The sequence below is a fragment of the Narcine bancroftii genome, chromosome 10 (assembly GCF_036971445.1).
Source record: "Narcine bancroftii isolate sNarBan1 chromosome 10, sNarBan1.hap1, whole genome shotgun sequence".
Classification (NCBI taxonomy): Eukaryota; Metazoa; Chordata; class Chondrichthyes; order Torpediniformes; family Narcinidae; genus Narcine; species Narcine bancroftii.
The window spans coordinates 93,889,013-93,906,403 of record NC_091478.1 but is presented as its reverse complement, the minus strand read 5'-3'; the positions used below and the strand labels follow the sequence as shown (position 1 = coordinate 93,906,403).

The following is a 17,391-nucleotide window of genomic DNA, read 5'->3' as shown; positions in this document are numbered from 1 at the left end:
AGAACAAAGATGAGGGAGGGACTCAGCAGATCAGGCAGCACCCATGGAGAGAATTTTGTCCATTTTGAAGGTTTCCTCTTTGCTCAGAATTCCAACATCAGCGTTTCTCCAGAAATCATAACCTTTTGACAAAGATGATTGCAGCACGGGTCATAGAATCTTTGGAGATTGTGAAGTTAAAATGAGGATTGAGTTGATCATGATGCCCAATTTGAACAAGCTTTGTCAGGGCATATCCAGGCATGAATTGCACAAGGATCCTTTGGGGCATTCATGATGACTGAGTAAAAGCTCCTGCCAGGACCAGCTTCCTTAGTTCAGGTTATCAGATAAGACTACTGAGTTTTCATTCAAGGTTACTGCATATTTCGTGATATTGGGACTGGATGTCAGTGATATTACACATTGCATCATTCTCCAGAGTGTGAACAGTGAGTCAATGCCACATCGTTGCTTCAAGGCAAATGCCCCCGTGTGTGGGATGAGCTGTAACACCTGCATTGACCTGTATCGAATACCAGAGGGTTTTAAGTATATTTGTAATGAAAATGAGCATCGACGAAGGCAGCTTGATGAAATTTTTAAAATATCTTTAATAAGGGCAGCACAGTTAGGGTAGTAGTTATCAAAATGCTATTCCAGTGCTGGCAACCTGGGTTCATATTTGGCCCTGTCTGTAAGGTGTTTGTATGTTCTCCTTGTGACTGTGTGGATTTCCTCTGGGTGCTCCGGTTTTCTCCCACCCTCCAAAATGTAGGGTTGTAGGTTAATGAGGTGTAATTGAGCGACCCTGGGCTCATTACCCAGAAGAACCTGTTACCGTGCTGTATGTTTTTTAAAAAAATCTACATCTATGGTCAAGTGCTGTACACAAATAGAGATGAGAGAAAGATATTACTGGAAATGGAACTCATTGTGAAACCTGGAATTGTAGAGGATGATCCTTTGGATATAACAACCGGTGAGGTTGAAGTGGGGTGGGGGGGGGGGGAAAGGACTGTGAATGTGAACAGAGAAAGTAGAGCGTCCATGCTGGAAAAGGATCACCCTTTCAATGCGTAGGGTGCCAACCCTTGATTCAGGAGGAAAGGAAACCCATTGGGTGGAGTGACATCAGTACAGATGCAATGAAGGAGGTGAAACTGGATGAAAGGATTGGAGTCTTTAAAGAAAACAGTGGTCAAAATAGCTGTAGGGTCCATGGGCTTATTATGGTTACAGACCACTTGCCTACCCTGATAGGCAGTGGTTGGAGGAAGGAAAGCAAATAGCATTGCTATGATTTCCACCCTCCTGTCATCCTCCCATGTTCCTTATGTGCCTCTGAATAATTTCCTCTCAGATCATGGATGATTAATTTCCTCTCAGATCATGGATGATTAATTTCCTCTCAGATCATGGATTTAAACAGCTCCGAAACAGCCTTTTGGCCCAACCTATCCATGCTGATCAAGTTACATTGACATCTCTCCTAAACTTCCTCTACTCACCTTAAACAGTTGTCTTTTGCTATCCAAACATTTTAAAGGAGCTGACCTTTCTACCCCTTAAGCCCATCTGTCATTCAACAAGATCATTACTAGTATGTACCTAATGTATAGAGACTTTGTGGAAGTCCCATGGCCTGTCTCTAACTTTCTATTTAAATAACTAGTTCAAGAAAGAATTATTTTCTACCTGTGCTAATTAAACCCTTTTAACATTTTAAAAATGACGTTTAAACTTGGAATAAATCTAGGTGCATATAACCAGTCCTCAAAGTAACTTGATGACCTGTAGATTATTTCCTGCAGTGATAAAATTTTCCTGTAAATGTGAATGCAGTTCGCTCCAATCTCCAAGTCTCAACAAGTCCAAATTTGCATTTTGTTTTTCTAAGTATTTGGGAATAACCACTGTTTTTTGTGATTAATGAAACATAAATGAACCACTTATGATTATCTTCATATTCACTGATGAAATTTTCTTTTTTTTTTAATGTTTGCGAATCTTGTATTGATCAAAGTTAAGGTAGAATGACTTTATTTTCAGAAATTGAAATCAGCAAGTCAGCATCTGCGGGAAGGTATGCTGTTCGGTGTCCCTTCATCTGCTGTAGACTTGGGTACAGAGTACAGCTATGTCACTCTCTCATTACAGCAGGGATTTAGAACAGTACAGTTCCATAAAGGCCCTTCAGCCCACAACCTGTGTAAACCTACTCCATAACAATCTAACCCTTACCTACCTCACATTCACAACCCTCTTTTTCTTACCTCCATGTGCCTATCTCAGAGTCTTATAAATGTACCTATTATATTAGCTTCCACCACCATCCATGACAATGGACTCCAGGCACTCAATGTTCTCTGTGCATGTCCTGTTGTAACCTATGACAACTTTCTACACTTATCCACAACACCTCCAATCTTCATATCGTCTGCACATCTTTCTGTAGTTTCCACAACACCCCCATTACTTCATATCATCTGCAAATATATGGGTTAGATACAAAGTCAAACTTCTGTTTCAGTGACTCTTCACACATTTCCTGGGTAGACGTATGGGTCAGGTGCAGAGTGAGCTTCCCTCAGTGTTCTACACCTCTTCAGCTAAAAGATGGCCTTTAATCTTTTGAACCCAGCAAGGAGTAAGTGCCTCTTCCTCTACACCACTTAGTATCATACCCTGAGTGTGATGTATTAAACAATTTGTTTAAACTATTGTAAACTCTGCTCCTACAGGTGTGTCAGTGCTGTCAGACATGTACCCAGCCCGAATTCTGCCAGAATTACTCAACAAATATCAAATATCACCAGAGGAAACTGAGAAAAAACAATCTGTGGAGGCACGGATGAAGATAGGAGAGGTCCTGATGCGTAGTACAAGAGCTTTGGGTCAGTTAGTTGTGAATAATCTTGTCTCTTTATCAACATATGATAGTGCGATTGAGTTTCTATGGATGGATCTGAAGGTTGGAGCTTCTTGAATTCATTTGCATGTTGGGTGAACAGGATGTGAACTCTACCAGTTCAGGATTGTTATATCTTTGTGTCTGTTTCTGTCCCACAAGAAAACAAGACATAAAAATAAAAAATTTAAAAAAAAACAAGACATAAGAGCAGAATTAAACCATTTGACCCATAGAATTGCTCCACCATTCGAATCATAGCTCATGGATCTTTCCCCTCCAACACACTCTCTTGCCTTCTCCCCATAAACTTTGACAGACACCCATACTAATCAAGAACCTGTCAACCTCTACGTTAAATATACCTAATGACTTAGCCTCCAAAGCTGTCTGTGGCAACATTTTCTACAGATTCATTACCCACTGGTAGAACAAAATTCTCCTAACCTCTTCCCATGCTCTTAGTCTGGCCTCCTCGACTGAACTGTACACAAACTGGGGGAATCACTTCATGGAGCACCTTCACTCTGTCTGCTGTAACAGCAAGGACCTCCCAGTGGCCAACCACTACAATTCCACATCCCATTCCTACACTGACATGTCTGTCCATATCCTCGTGCACTGCCAGGTTGAGGGCACATGCAAATTGGAGGAAAAATGCCTTGTCTTCTCAGACTTCAAAAAGAAAGCATCAATATCAATCTCCAATTTCCAGTAACCTCCCCCCAGTTTTTATTAGCTCCCTTTCACTTTCCCTCAACTATATGGCTTCTTTTTTCTTGTTCTCCTCCTCCACCTTGCTGGCCCATCACCCATACCATCCTTCATCCAACACCCCTATCCCTTCCTCACATCAGAGAGCATCTTCCTCAGCTCTCTGCCCCCTCCCTATCACCTCACCTCCTTTCTTTTCTTCCCCTCCTACCTGTTTTCAACAATCACCTACTAGCCTGTGCTCCTTCTTCCTTCCCCCACCCCCCCACTTTCCGTCTTCTTATCTGGCTCAATGCTTGCCTCTTGCTATTCCTGATGAAGGGTTACATCCAAAAACATTAACTGTCTTGCTTTCCACAAATGGTGCCTGACCTGCTGAGTTCCTCTAGCGCTTTGTGTGTTTATAATGTGGAGGAATTGGATAGATTGGCCTTATTTTCCTTGGAGTAAAGGAAGTGGAAGGTTACCTGATGTACAGTATATACAGTTAGGAGATGCATAAGTAGGGTACGTAATGAAAAGGTGTCAAATGCAGGAGGGTATAGGTTTAAGTTTTTTTAAAATATTTTTAGCAATTTTTAAACCACAATAGTAAATACATTTCATTCCATAAAGAACTTCCAAAAAAAAAAGAACTTCCAAAAATTATTTATGTAGTATACAAAATCCCCCTGCCCTCCCCAAACCCACCAAAAAAGAAAGAAAGAAAATTAAAAGAAGGACTGGAGAATGTTAACGGAATAAACTATCATAAGTGGAGGTTACCAAGAAATTAGATCTTCGGAGAGTCTATTCATACCCACATTTTGCAAGAGATTGATTAATTTTTGCATTCTACTTAAGTGTCCTTGTTAAACATTTTTGGCTGGAAGTTGGAAATATTTTTGGAACGAATAATGGGGGTTAAGTTCCCACAGGATCCAATGCTATTTTTGTTGGGTAAATTGAAACTAACTATGTATCAAATTGAATTTGTACAAATTGTTTTAGCAGTTTCTAGCAGTAACTTGGAAATAGGACATAGATTTAGGGATGTTGAATTTCGTGGCTGCATTCCAGTTGAGAAGATTACTTATAGTCTACAAAATAAATATCAGGTATTTTGGAAAATATGGTGCCCATATTTGCAAAAATGTGGTATGAATGGGTATAGTTTTAAGTTGAGGGGAAGGAGTTTTAAGGGAGATTGGAGGGAAAAGGTGTTTTGTTTTTACTTTGTGGTTTGTATCTGAAATGAATTTCTAGAGGTGTTGGTGGATTTGGATACAGTCACTTAAAAGGCAAATATATAGGTGGATACAGATCCAACATGGGGAAAATAGGATTAGTTAGGATCAGTAGTTTTCAAACTGCCCCCCAAAACTCACATTCCACCTTAAGCAATCACTATACCATAACTGCTCTGTGATTAGTAAGAGATTGCTTAAAGTGGAATGTGGGTGGAAAGAAAAAGATTTGTAAACCACTGTTTTAATCGTACCTGATTAACTCATTATGTGCATGGTTTCATAACTCCAAAGGAAATGGGCCAATGACAAAATATTTCAGTACAATTGGATCTAAAGCAGTGGTTCTCAACCTTTTTTACCCACTCACATATCATTTACTAATCACAGAGCACTTATGACAGGCATTGCTTAAGGTGGAATGTGGGTTTAGTGGGGCAATTTGAAAACCCTGGTTTTCCACATATAATGTGGAAAAGTACAAGGGCATCTGCAGAAAAAAACTTTGAGAGATTAAAAATGTTTCTACTCAAAGTCAGACTTGGTGGTCAACACAAATCATCAAAAGTTAACATGCCAGTTCAGAAGTTATAGAGGCAAATATTATGTTATCCTTCATTGCAAAACAAGTTGAACACAATAATAAAGACATCTTTTGTCTATGACAGGCCCCTGGTGAGATTTCTTCTGGACTGTTAGTTACTGGTTTAGCCTCCCTTACCTTGGGAAGAAAACATTTGTGATAGAGGGAGTGAGTTGTAGGTGGAATCCTGAAAAATCCTATGAAAAGATATTAAGCAGTTTGGAACTAGACATTTTTGAGTTTCAAATGCTCTCAAAATCTGACAGTACTAATTAGGTTGGATGCAGGAAGAATGAGTCTCCTGACTGGGGTGTATAGAACCAAGGGTCAATGTCTCAAAATATAGGATCAGCCATTCAGAATAAAAACAGAAAATGCTGAAAATCCTCAAGAAGGCACCCAACATCATAAAGGATCATCGTCACCCTGGCATTGATGTGTTTTGCTTCTACCTTCAGGTAGAAGGTACAGAAGGCTATTTGGATCCTCGAGGTTGAAGAACAGTTCCCCCTCCCCCCCCCCCCCCCCCAACCTCTATTAGGCTCTTGAACGTCCATGTATCATCTGAACCGTAACACAACTCCTAGACCAAAGATCTTGCACAATTGAAACTACATTTTTTTCATTACCTCAGCTGTGAAAATTTATCTATCCTTTTATATGTATTATCTGTTTTTAGTTTTGTGGCACACTGCGATAAATTAATTTATAGTTCAGAACATGAGCTAGAGTTGGCCATCTAGCCCATTGATCTTGCTCGACCACTCAATGAGGGAGTGTCTGATCTGACCATGGAATCAGCTCCACCTATCTGCCTTTTGCACACAACCCTTCATTCTCCTATTTTGGGAAAATCTATCCAGCTTCCGTTGCTTCTTTGGCAGAAAATTCCACTGATTCACTTCTCTCTGGGAGGGTGGGGGGTGGAAAGGAGTTCCTCCTCATCTCCGTACTGCCCAAAATCTTGAGGCTTTGTCCCCTAGTTCTAATGGAAACAACTTTCCTGCCTTTATCTTATCTATCTATTATTTTAACTTTGTTTCAACAAGATCCCCTCTCTTTCTTCAGAATTCCAGTGAGCACAGTCCCAGGTGACTCATCTCTCCTTATTAATTAACCCCCTCATCTCTGGAATCAACCTGGTTAACCTCCTCTGCCCCATCTCCAAAGCTAGTATATCCTTTCTCATGTAAGGAGACCAGAATTGCCCAGGTGTGTGGTTTCAGAAATATACTGTACAGTTGCAGCCAATCCCTCTGGCAATGAAGGGCAACATTGTATTTACATTCTTGATTACCCATTGCATCTGCAAGCTCCCCACCTCACCATCCCCTCTCTCTCTCTCTCTCTCTCACACCAGGTGAGATGGCTTCACACTACCGTGACCAATTGATCCATGTTTATTTGATGGGAACGAGGGATTCAGATAGTTCCTTGCGAGCCAGTAGCCTGTCGAACCTGGGAGAGCTATGTAGCTGTCTGGATTTTGCTGTGGGATCAGTAATTCATGAGGTAAGCTCAGGGCGAGTGTTATCAGGATATTGGGTCAAATTAGCATGTTAGGGTTTGTGTGGAGGCTAATTACCTTTGGCTCATATCCTCGCACTGTGCTGAAACATGATTGTACTGACCAGCTAGTTTTCCCACCATGGACATAAGACTCATTGGTCTATAATTCCCAGGATTCTTCCCATTACCTTTCATGAACAAAGAGACCACATTTGTCATCCTCCACTCATCCAGTATGAACACCAACATCCTAGCAATCTCTTGCCTCGCTTCCTGTAGTAACCTGGTGTACATCCTGTCCAGCCCTGGGGACTTATCTATCGTAATGTTTTTGAAAACCTCCAACTCTACCTCTTTCTTAACCTGACATCCTCCAGCACATTAGCCTGTTCTACACTGACCTCACATTCACCAAGGTCCCTCTCCTTGGTGAATACTGAAGCAAAGTATTTATTAAGGACCTAACCTAGCTACCTCCTCCACCAGGCACATTTTCCCCCTCTCCCATCCATTAGTGGTTCTACCCTCACTGTAGTTATTTTTCTGTTTTTCAAGTTCATGTGGATTGCCTTGTGGTTTCTTAATTTAATTTAATTTAATTATTTTAATTTCTTAATTTAATTTAGAGATATACAAACCTGCCTTCTGCCCTAAATGCACTAATTAACCGACTAACCCCATATGTCTTTGAAAGCAGGAGAAAACCAGAGCATCCGAAGGAAACCCACATGGACAGGTTTACTTTAATCCTACTTCCCAAGGCCTTCTCCTGTCCACTTCTGGCTTTACTGCCCCTTCTTAAGTTCCTTCCTAACTACCTTGTAATTTTCAAGAGCTTGGCCTGAGTTTTGCTTCCTAAACCTGATGAATGCTTCCTGCTTTATTTTGACCAAACATTCTTAGATTTGCCAGCTCTCCAGCACTGAAGCTGCTATTCTAATATTTAAAATGTCATACTGCAAACCTCTGGATACTGCTGCAGAGTCATGGGTTCACAATCTGCTTTCCATCCAGGTGACTGCATGCCTTTCTGCCATGGTAAAGACTGAACACGAAGCAGAGGTGCGTCGGGCTGCGATTCACGTAATCACACTCCTGCTCCGGGGTCTTTGTGAGAAGGCTCTTCAGGTAAGGGACAGAAAGAACCAGATAGGGATGGGTGACACATCTAGAAAGCAGCTTCTCCATTCTTCCAGGTGCTCAGTATTCTGTGGTCCCTGGAACTGCTCCAGTGTATTGAAAGTTGGCAAATTGCTGTACAAACACCTGGTGGTACTTCACTGGGAGTTTTGTTTTCTTTCTCCTATCGCTGCTCTACAGGTAGGATATAATTAAGCTGGAAAGGGTTCAGAAAAGATGCATAGGAATGTTGCTGGAACTGGAGAGCTTGATTTATTAGGAGTGATAGGGTGAAGAATGAAAGGTGACTTGCAGAGGTCTACAAGATTGTGAGGGGCTTAGATAGGGTGAACAGCCAGCACCTTTTTCCCAGGGCAATGATAGCAAATACCAGAGAACGTCTGCATAAGGTGAGTAGAGGATTGATTAGAGGAGATGTCAAAGATGTGTTTTTTTTTTTCACACAGAGAGTGGTGGGTGCCTGGAATGTATTGCCAGGGGTGGTGGTGCAGGCTGGTACAATAGGGACATTTAAAAGACTCTTGGATAGGCACATGAATGTAAGAAAAATGAAAGGTTATGGGTGTGAGATAGTGAAAGATTGTTAGGTTGGCACATCACAAACTGAAGGTCCTGTACTGCATTGTAATGTTCTAGGATGAGATTTTTTTTTCCCGATAGAGGTTTATAAAATGATCAGGTGAATAAATCAATCTTTTTCCGGGGCAGAGATTTAAGATAGGAGAGGAAAGATTTAAAAGGGACCTGAGGGGAAAACTGGTTCTTCAGCCCACCAAATCTGTACTAATAACCACCCATTTTGCATTTTTGCTTTATTAATCCCCATTTTATTTTCCCCACCTTCAACTTTCCCCAGATTTTACCACTCACCTACTCTTGGGGTTCATTAATCTACTGATCCACATGTCTGCAATATGGCAGGAAAGGTGAAGATGGAGCAGGAAGCTGGGTCAGGAAGCTTGGTGCATGACACCTGAGTCTGAAACTGGGCCTATCACAGTGAGAAAGGCTGGTACATGATGCAGGAAAATTCAAAGGATAAAGTTTAAATCTGAGCATTGGCCATGACGTCTGCTGAATCATATTTTTGCAAGCACCATCCCCTGCTGCAGGAGGCACTAAAAATAAAACAGGAAATGCTGGAAACACTCAGCAGATCATACAGCATCCATGCAGAGAGAAATCCATGCAGGTCTGAGATCCTTCAGGCAGTCTGGCAAAGAATCTCAGATCTGAAGAATTAACCCTGTTTCTTTATCCACAGATGCTGTCTGATCTCCTGAGTGCTTCCAGCATTTTCAGTTTATTTCAGATTTCCAGCATCTGCAGTTTTTAAATAAAAGTAATTCCAGGCAACACCAGTTGCAATTGTAACTGAAATCTATTGGGTGTGTTTGGGAAATGATCAGTGAAGGGGAGTAGTGTCTGATCTTCCTGCCCTTAACAGGACCTTATCAGGGGTGTGGGGGCTTCCCTTTTACTCCCACTGTCGACAGGGTAACTGGGAAGGGCTCCTCTCTGCATGAAGAAATGTGCAAACATATCATCCACTATAAATTCCAGCCCAGTTCCTAGGTAGAAACCAGACCCTGCTCCCCTCCTTCACTCCCCCTCTTGGCCTTCTTTGTCCCTCTTCTCCACCTCCTCCCTCCCTCATTTTCCCTTCTTCTTTGCCCCCCTCACCCCTCCCTTGCCTTAATCTCTCCCCCTCTGCATTGTGATGGTGCTTAACCTGCTGTGCTGCTATCCCACAGGTTCTGGGAGATGTTCTGCGTGACCTGTACCACTTGCTGAAGTTTGCAGCTCGGACTGATGTGGATCAGCTGGTGCAGCTGCATGCACAGCTGGCGCTCGAAGAATTGGACCACGTGGTCAAAAGGGTTCTGTTTCCAGAGGAAAAACTCGAGAAGAAGATTATGATCCTTCCATAACAGAGGATTCCAGTATGCCCGTGATGTCAAGGACTGTGGCAGAGCTGCAGCAGACTGGTGCTGCTTTTACATAACACCTTGGCTGTACCACCCAGCTGTTCAGTTTCTGCAGGCTGAAGGTGTTAGGGTATCACTGAGGGGTTGGTTCGCTGGCAGCAGGACGTGTGTGTACATGCTTGCCTGGGAAGCTGCAGTGGGAAGTTGGGTCTATAGGATTACTGAGGAAATGTGAGGTTCTATGTTCCAGACCTCTGTTGGCTGTGGTGTTAAGCCCCTGGTGTTCACTCAGTGACACTGTTCTGTGCAATGTATGACCTGCTCAATTCACCAATGACTGGCCCGTTTGTTGCTGACATCCTGACCTTGGAGCGAACCTGCTGACCCTTCAAGTTCACTGACACCTTACTGGACCCTGACTCTTCACTGTTGAACTATAGAGATCCTTCTATTAGCCTGAAATGACTTCCTTGAATGTCAATTGACTACTTGGATATTTCCTGCACCCTCTTCAGCAAGAAACAGTGGCTGTTGACCTTTCAACAGCAGATATGGATGGGGCAAGTTTGAACATGAAGAATATTAATCTGGAGGTGGGGAGAACAGGTTAGAGCGAGCCAACGGTGCAATGCTTCCTCCCAGCAGATTCTGTGTGATGCCAGTGATCTGCACCGTGCTCTTTGAGCCACACACCAGTCTGCAAAACTCCTTGAGAGATTGGGCTGAAGATCAGGTGGAGAGAAATTTTGAAGCAGTTTCCTATTTGCTAAAAGAATTTAAAATATTAGAATGTGTCGATTGATTCTGTAAGTGTGGTGACCTCTTGTTCAATACACAGGCACATTATGAGGTGCCAGTGAGAATTTAGTTCAGTTACTAAACCACTGAGATAAACATTGTTATAAAGTTGTACAGTAGAGAGGTAGCCCATCATGCCTATTTTGCCCATTTACGCCAATCACTTTTTCTAATTAAGAACCATCTCGTTCTATGCCTTGTCAACTCGAGTGTTTGTGTCAATGTTTATAAAATTTAGTGATTGTATCCGATTCCTCCACCCTCAAGCGCGTATTCCAGATCTCAACCACTCTGTGTAAAGAAAAACTCTTTAAATCTCCCTCATTTTAATTTTAACCCCTATCCTGGGGCAAAAGATTTTCACTGTCTACCCTATCAGTTCATCCCTCTGCCTCCTTCACTCCAGGGAAAATAAGACCATCCTATCCAAACTTGCCCTTTAATCCAGTCATCTTGCAAAATCTCCATTCTCCTCACGCTACTATTTCTTCCTTTTTCAAAGCTACATATTGAGCACCAAAAAACAACTTTTTGCTACACATTGTACCTTCTGCTTTTATTTTCAAACAGAAAAATCAACACACATGTTCACACCCCCCCTCAGATACAGGCCTGGACCCCACCCCTGACCACCCTGGCACCTGAGTATTGTCGATGTATTTATTGCCGGTTGTACCGGTACAGTTTCTTTTACTCTGCAAGCACTGGTAATCCAGAGAATAAACGCATAAAGGGCTGGTAGTTCTGGGGGGTGGAATTGATTTTCTCCGAGAAACGGATGACCCTCCTCTATTGTGTAACAAGGACTCCACGCCGCTATTTCTTCCCAACGCAACTCGGTGAACGTAGATGCCGACACTCTCCCTCCCTGACGAATTCTCTCGTCCCTGACTCGCTCCTTTCGCGGTCCCTCCCCGCCTCTTCGGGTTGGGTTCAGTTTGGGGGCAGGAGGTGGCGAGGTGAAGGATTCACCGTTTCGGGGGAGAAGTTGCTGCGCTGCGCACTCGGGGCTGGGAACTGGAATGCGAGAGGGCGTGGAGCAGTAGGGTCGCCAGGCTGACTCGGTGCAGCTTCAGGGGCGAGGCAGGAGGACCAGCCCAGGGGTTTGCCCGCAGGTATTCCGGCGGAGACACGCTGCGGTCTTTACTACCCGGCTCAGGAACCAGGGGCAAAGAGCCAGGTCGTGGCACAAGGAGAAAAGGTGAGGGAGAGAGAGGGGGCAGTTTTCCGCAACGAGGGGATGGGTGATGCCTGAAATGGACCGAGTGCGAGGTGGGATGAACAGCGCAGACTGGCCTTTCCGTGCTGTGAACTTTGTACAATAGACACTCCAGTAATGGAGAGACAAACCGTGTGTGGGAAAGAGCTGACCGACACGCTGCAGTAACACAAAAGGTGCAGCGCAGGGATGCAGCGCAGAAGCGGCTGGAACAGAGAGAGATGGTGTGTGAAGCTGTAATACCGGGCGGAGACGCAGTAACAGCAATTGTAAAAGGTGCAAGCACTTCTATAAACCCGTTGTACAGAGGGGGAGAGAGAGAGCAAGAAGGCGCAGCATTTCTCCCCGCGGATCACTAAGGGCGATCATAGAATTTACGATTTTAGGGAGTGAAGTTGACCTACTGGAACCATCCAAAAGCGGAAGCCTTAGATGTCAAGGAGGATAAATCCCCCAGGGTCACAGAAAGAAAGAGCGGCGAGTAAAGGTCATTGTCCCGTCTGCCGAGGTGCGGAGAAAAGGTTTGGAATGTGTGCTATCCAGCAAGGCCATTCCGCTATTCGTGCGTGGACGTGTTAAGATCATACAGGCCCTTCAGCCCACAGTGTGGTGCCGACCTAATAACTTACTCCTAACAACTCCCTAGAATTTCCCTACTGCATCACCCTCCGTTTTTCTCCCTTCCATGTACCTAATAGTCTCCGACAATATCTGACTGCACCTGCCTCACCACAGTTGGTAGCAGCACATTCCATGCACCCACCTCGCTCCTCTGACATCTTATATCCACCCCTCCCCCACCCTGTGTTACCCATTTCAGCCTTGGACAAAAGCCTCTGGCCATCCACTCGATCAACGCCTCTCATCACTCTGCACATCTCGATCCTCCTCTCTTGATCCACGGAGTAAAGACCAAGTTCACTCAACCCGTCCTGAAAAGGCATGCTCTCCCATCCAGACAGCACCCTTGTAAATATCCTCTGTCAAGCATCCACGTCTTTTCTGTGATGAAGTGACCAGAATTGAACACAATATTCCAAGTAGGGTCTAACCAAGGTTTGTATAGCTGTAGCATTGCCTCACAGCTCTTGAACTCGATCCTACAGTTTATAAAGGCCAACTTCTTATTAATGCTATCAACCTGTGTATTCAGTTTTCAAATGATCTACTGAAATGAACCACTTCAAACTCCACCTGCCATTTCTCAGCCCAGCTCTGCATCCTATAAATGTCCCTTTGTAACCTCTGGCAATCCTCCAGACTATCTACAACCCACTTTTTTTGTGTCTTCTGCAAACTTACTAACCTACACTTCCTCATTCAGGTCATTTATAAAAAATCACTAAGAGGAGGGGTCCCAGAACAGATCCCTGTGGAACACCACTAGTCACCAGCCTCCAGGCAGAACACAATGAGACAAGACCTTCTCCGAAAGAAACCATGCTGACTTTCCCTAATCGGATTACATCTCTCTAAATGCTTGTAAATCTTATCTTTCAGGATCTTCTCCAACACTTTCCTAAGACTCACTGGTTTATAATTTCTTGGGTTATCTCTCCTCCCTTTCATGAACAGGAGAACATCTGCAATCCTCCAATCCTCTGGTGCTTCTCCTGTCCCTAGTAGCTCAGCGATCTCTTTCCTCATTTACCATAGTAGCCTTGGGTAATTCTCATCTGGTCTTGCTGATTTATCTAACTTCAAAGCTCCAACACATCCTCTTTCTTTTTTTAATTTTTTAAAATTTTTCACACTATGAACCATATTAACCAAAATACACACAAACATTTCCCTCTTGAATATAGTGTCATTTTCTCCCCTTCCCCCCCTCACTCCCTCCTTCCCACCCCCCTCCCTACCCACTAAACGTTCAACATATACAATGCAATAAACCCATTAAACAATGTCATCACGCAATGAAAATAAACAAGAAAATTGTGTCATCTACTTTTACAAACTGGGTCAGTTCATTTTGTCTTCTTCTCATTCTGTCATTTAGGGGGTGGAGGACCGCTGTAGGCCCTCTCTGTTGTGTTCCATGTACGGTTCCCAAATTTGTTCGAATACTGTGATGTTATTTCTTAAATTATATGTTATTTTTTCCAATGGAATACATTTATTCATTTCTATGTACCATTGCTGTACTCTCAGGCTTTCTTCTGATTTCCAGGTTGACATTATACATTTTTTTGCTACAACTAAGGCTATCATAATAAATCTTTTTTGTGCTTCAGCCAAATTGAGGCCTAGTTCTTAACTAGATCTCTGGATTTTTATGATTTTATTTAATACCTGATTTAGATCTTCCCAAAACTTTTCCACTTTCTCACATGCCCAAATTGATATTGTTGTTCCCGTTTCTTACAGCGGAAACATCTATCTGATACTGTTGGGTCCCATTTATTTAACTTTTGGGGCGTAGTGTATAGCCTGTGTAACCAATTATATTGTATCATGCGTAACCTCACGTTTATTGTATTTCTCATAGTTGCGGAGCATAGCTTTTTTCATTTTTTATCTTTATGTTTAGATCTTGTTCCCACTTTTGTTTGGGTTTACAGCTTATTTCATCGTTCTCTTTCTCTTGAAGCTTGATGTACATGTTTGTTATAAATCTTTTAATTATCATTGTGTCTGTAATCACATATTCAAAGCTGCTTCCTTCCGGTAACCTTAGCCTGCTTCCCAATTTGTCCTCCAAGTAGGTTTCCCTAATGTTTGTATGCAAACATTGTACCGTGAGTTATACCATATTTGTACTTCATTTGTTTAAAAGATAATAAATTATTTCCCAAAAAACAATTTTCTATTCTTTTAATCCCTTTTCTCTCCCATTCTCTAAAGGAAAGGTTATTTATTGTGAAAGGGATTAGTTGATTCTGCGTCAATAATAATAAGAGATGCCAATGAATAATGCGGATTACGCAGAGTTTAAAAAAGAATCACCATTTAAATGGCAAACACAAGCAATTCGATACCTAGGTATTAGATTAGATAATAATTTAGGCCACCTATACAAATTAAATTATCAGCCATTAATGAAGAAATTACAGGATGACTTAGAACATTGGAAAGATTTACCACTAAGACTGATAGGAAGGGTAAATTGCATTAAAATGAATATCTTCCCAAGGATACAATACCTATTTCAATTGTTACCAATTCCCTTAACAGAGAAATTCTTCAATGAGCTAAAGAAAATAATAAGGAAATTCTTATGGAAAGGGGGGGAAACCGAGGATAGCGCTAGATAAATTAACAGAATGATACAAACAAGGGGGCTTACAGCTACCAAACTTTATAAATTACTATAGAGCAGCACAATTAAGATATCTATCAGATTTTTATCAAACAAGGGAAAAACTAGATTGGACCAGGATAGAGTTAGATAAAATAGGGGAGAAGGTACCAGAGCATATACTTTATAAGTGGGATGAAAAGCTGGTGCAACATAGAAGTTCATCAGTACTGCACCATCTGCTCAACATTTGGAAGAAGATTCACGTAGAAAGGAAAAAAAACAAATTACCACATCCTCTTTCTTAATGTCAACATGCTCAAACATTTCAGTCCACTTTAAGTCATTGTCACAATTGCGAAGATCTTTTTCTCCGGTGAATACTGAAGCAAAGTATTCATTAAGGCCCATTACCTTCTCCAACTAATAGGTCCTAACCTCACACAACTCATCGTCTTGTTCTTCACACACAAAGAATGCCTTTATCTTGTTTGCCATGGTCTTCTCTTGGCCCCTTCTATCGCTGCTAAATCATTTCTTATGCTATTTCCTTGCAATGTAATTCTCTATTAAAAATTCTCAACCTCTATTAGTTTCCATGTTCTTCAACCTTTAAATACTGTGCTGTATGTCTAAAAAAAAATGTTAAATGTAAATAAATTTAAATTTAAACCTCTTGTAAACATTTATTTTCTTCTTAACTAGATTTTCTACATCCATTGTACACAATGATTATTTAATCTTACCATCCTTTCTCTGACTCAATGGAATATATTTGTGCAGAGAGCCAGTGCCGCCCAATTACATCCAAATTACCTACAACCCCGGCATGTTTTTCCAGTGAGAGGAAACCAGAACCCCCAGGGAAACCCACGCAGACACAGGGAGAACATACAAACTCATTAAGAGAATGTGGTTTGAACCTGGGTCACTGGCGCTGTAACAGTGCTGTGCTAACCGTGCTGCCCACTAATTTTGCCACATTTCTGCCATCTGCTCCCAAGCCCCTACCTAATAATATCATATCCCCTACCCCAATTAATGTTTTACCTAACTTGTCTAATCCTGTCCTTCTCCAGCACTATGGTAAAGGCAAGAGAGTTGTCACCACTTTCTCCGAAATGTTTGCCCACTGAGAGATCCAACACCTGCCAAGTATTCTGGGACTCCAGCTCTTTATGATTTTTATAAATGACTTGGATGAATATGTGGAGGTTTGCAAAACAACATGAGGTTGGAGGTGTAGTGGAAGGTTGTCATGGATTACAATAGGATATAAACAGGATGCAGAGTTGGGTAGAGAAATGACAGATGGAGTTCAATCTGGGGAAAATATGAAGTGATGAACTTTGGAAGGTTGAACTTGAAAAGAGAGCATGTGGTCAATAGCAGGGTTCTTAAGTGTGAATGAGCAGAGGGATCTTTGGGTCCATCAAGGTTGCTGCACAAGTTAATAGGGTGGTTAAGAAGTTATATGGTGTGTTTGCCCTCATAAGTTGGGGAACTGAGTTCAGGAGTCAAGAGGTAATGTTGCAGCTGTATAAAACTCTTGTTAGACCACACTTGGAGTAATGTGTTCAGTTTTGGTAATCTCATTATAGGAAGGATGTGAAAGCTTTGGAGAGGGTGTAGAGGAAATTCACTAGGATGTTGCCTCGAATGGAGAACGTGTCTCATGAAGCAGGGTTGATTGAGCTAGAGATTTTCTCTTTGGAGTGATGAAAGATGAGTGGCTACTTAATTAGATTACAAGAGGCATAGAGTGGGCAGGGAGCATGTTTTCCCAGGACAGCATTGGCCAATACCAGAGGACATATGTTCAAGGTGAGTGGAGGAATGTTTAGGGGGGACATCAGAGTTATGTATTTTACATAGAGAGTGATGGGTGCCTGGAATGCATTGTCGAAGGTGGTGGTGGACGCTGGTGCAATAGGGATATTTAAAAGACTATAAGAATGGCACATGAATGTAGAAAAAGGAGGGCTAATAGGTTATCAGGTAGGGAAGGATGTTCTATATTCTATCATTCAAGTCCTCCAGTCCAGTTACATTCTCATGAATCTGGCCCTTTTTTGACAATCTGGTCAACTTGGTGCATCCTATAACTTTGCCATTAGGTATCTTAGCCTTTATAAATCAAAGTATT

General features: G+C 42.2%; 2 protein-coding genes across 8 annotated transcripts in view; one reads left to right on the top strand and one right to left on the bottom strand.

Annotated features, from left to right (window-relative positions):
• tango6 (transport and golgi organization 6 homolog (Drosophila)) overlaps positions 1 to 10,992 on the top strand; it is a 47,880-nt gene extending 36,888 nt beyond the window's left edge. For 3 of the 4 annotated variants that reach the window (XM_069901905.1, XM_069901904.1, XM_069901903.1), the window contains 4 exons: positions 2,724 to 2,876; positions 6,774 to 6,925; positions 7,937 to 8,050; positions 9,817 to 10,992. In XM_069901905.1, the coding sequence (XP_069758006.1) occupies positions 2,724 to 2,876; positions 6,774 to 6,925; positions 7,937 to 8,050; positions 9,817 to 9,993 (596 nt within the window). In that variant the 3' untranslated portion in view covers positions 9,994 to 10,992. Of the gene's footprint in view, positions 1 to 2,723; positions 2,877 to 6,773; positions 6,926 to 7,936; positions 8,051 to 9,816 lie in introns of those variants that run through there. The other variant, XM_069901906.1, reaches the window with a different exon arrangement.
• chtf8 (CTF8, chromosome transmission fidelity factor 8 homolog (S. cerevisiae)) overlaps positions 1 to 17,391 on the bottom strand; it is an 85,909-nt gene that overhangs the window by 49,027 nt on the left and 19,491 nt on the right. The window contains exon 5 of one of the 4 annotated variants that reach the window (XM_069901928.1): positions 298 to 505. The exons of 2 other annotated variants lie outside the window; for them this stretch is intronic. In XM_069901928.1, the coding sequence (XP_069758029.1) occupies positions 313 to 505 (193 nt within the window). In that variant the 3' untranslated portion in view covers positions 298 to 312. Of the gene's footprint in view, positions 1 to 297; positions 506 to 15,289; positions 15,878 to 17,391 lie in introns of those variants that run through there. One more of the 4 variants, XM_069901930.1, reaches the window with a different exon arrangement.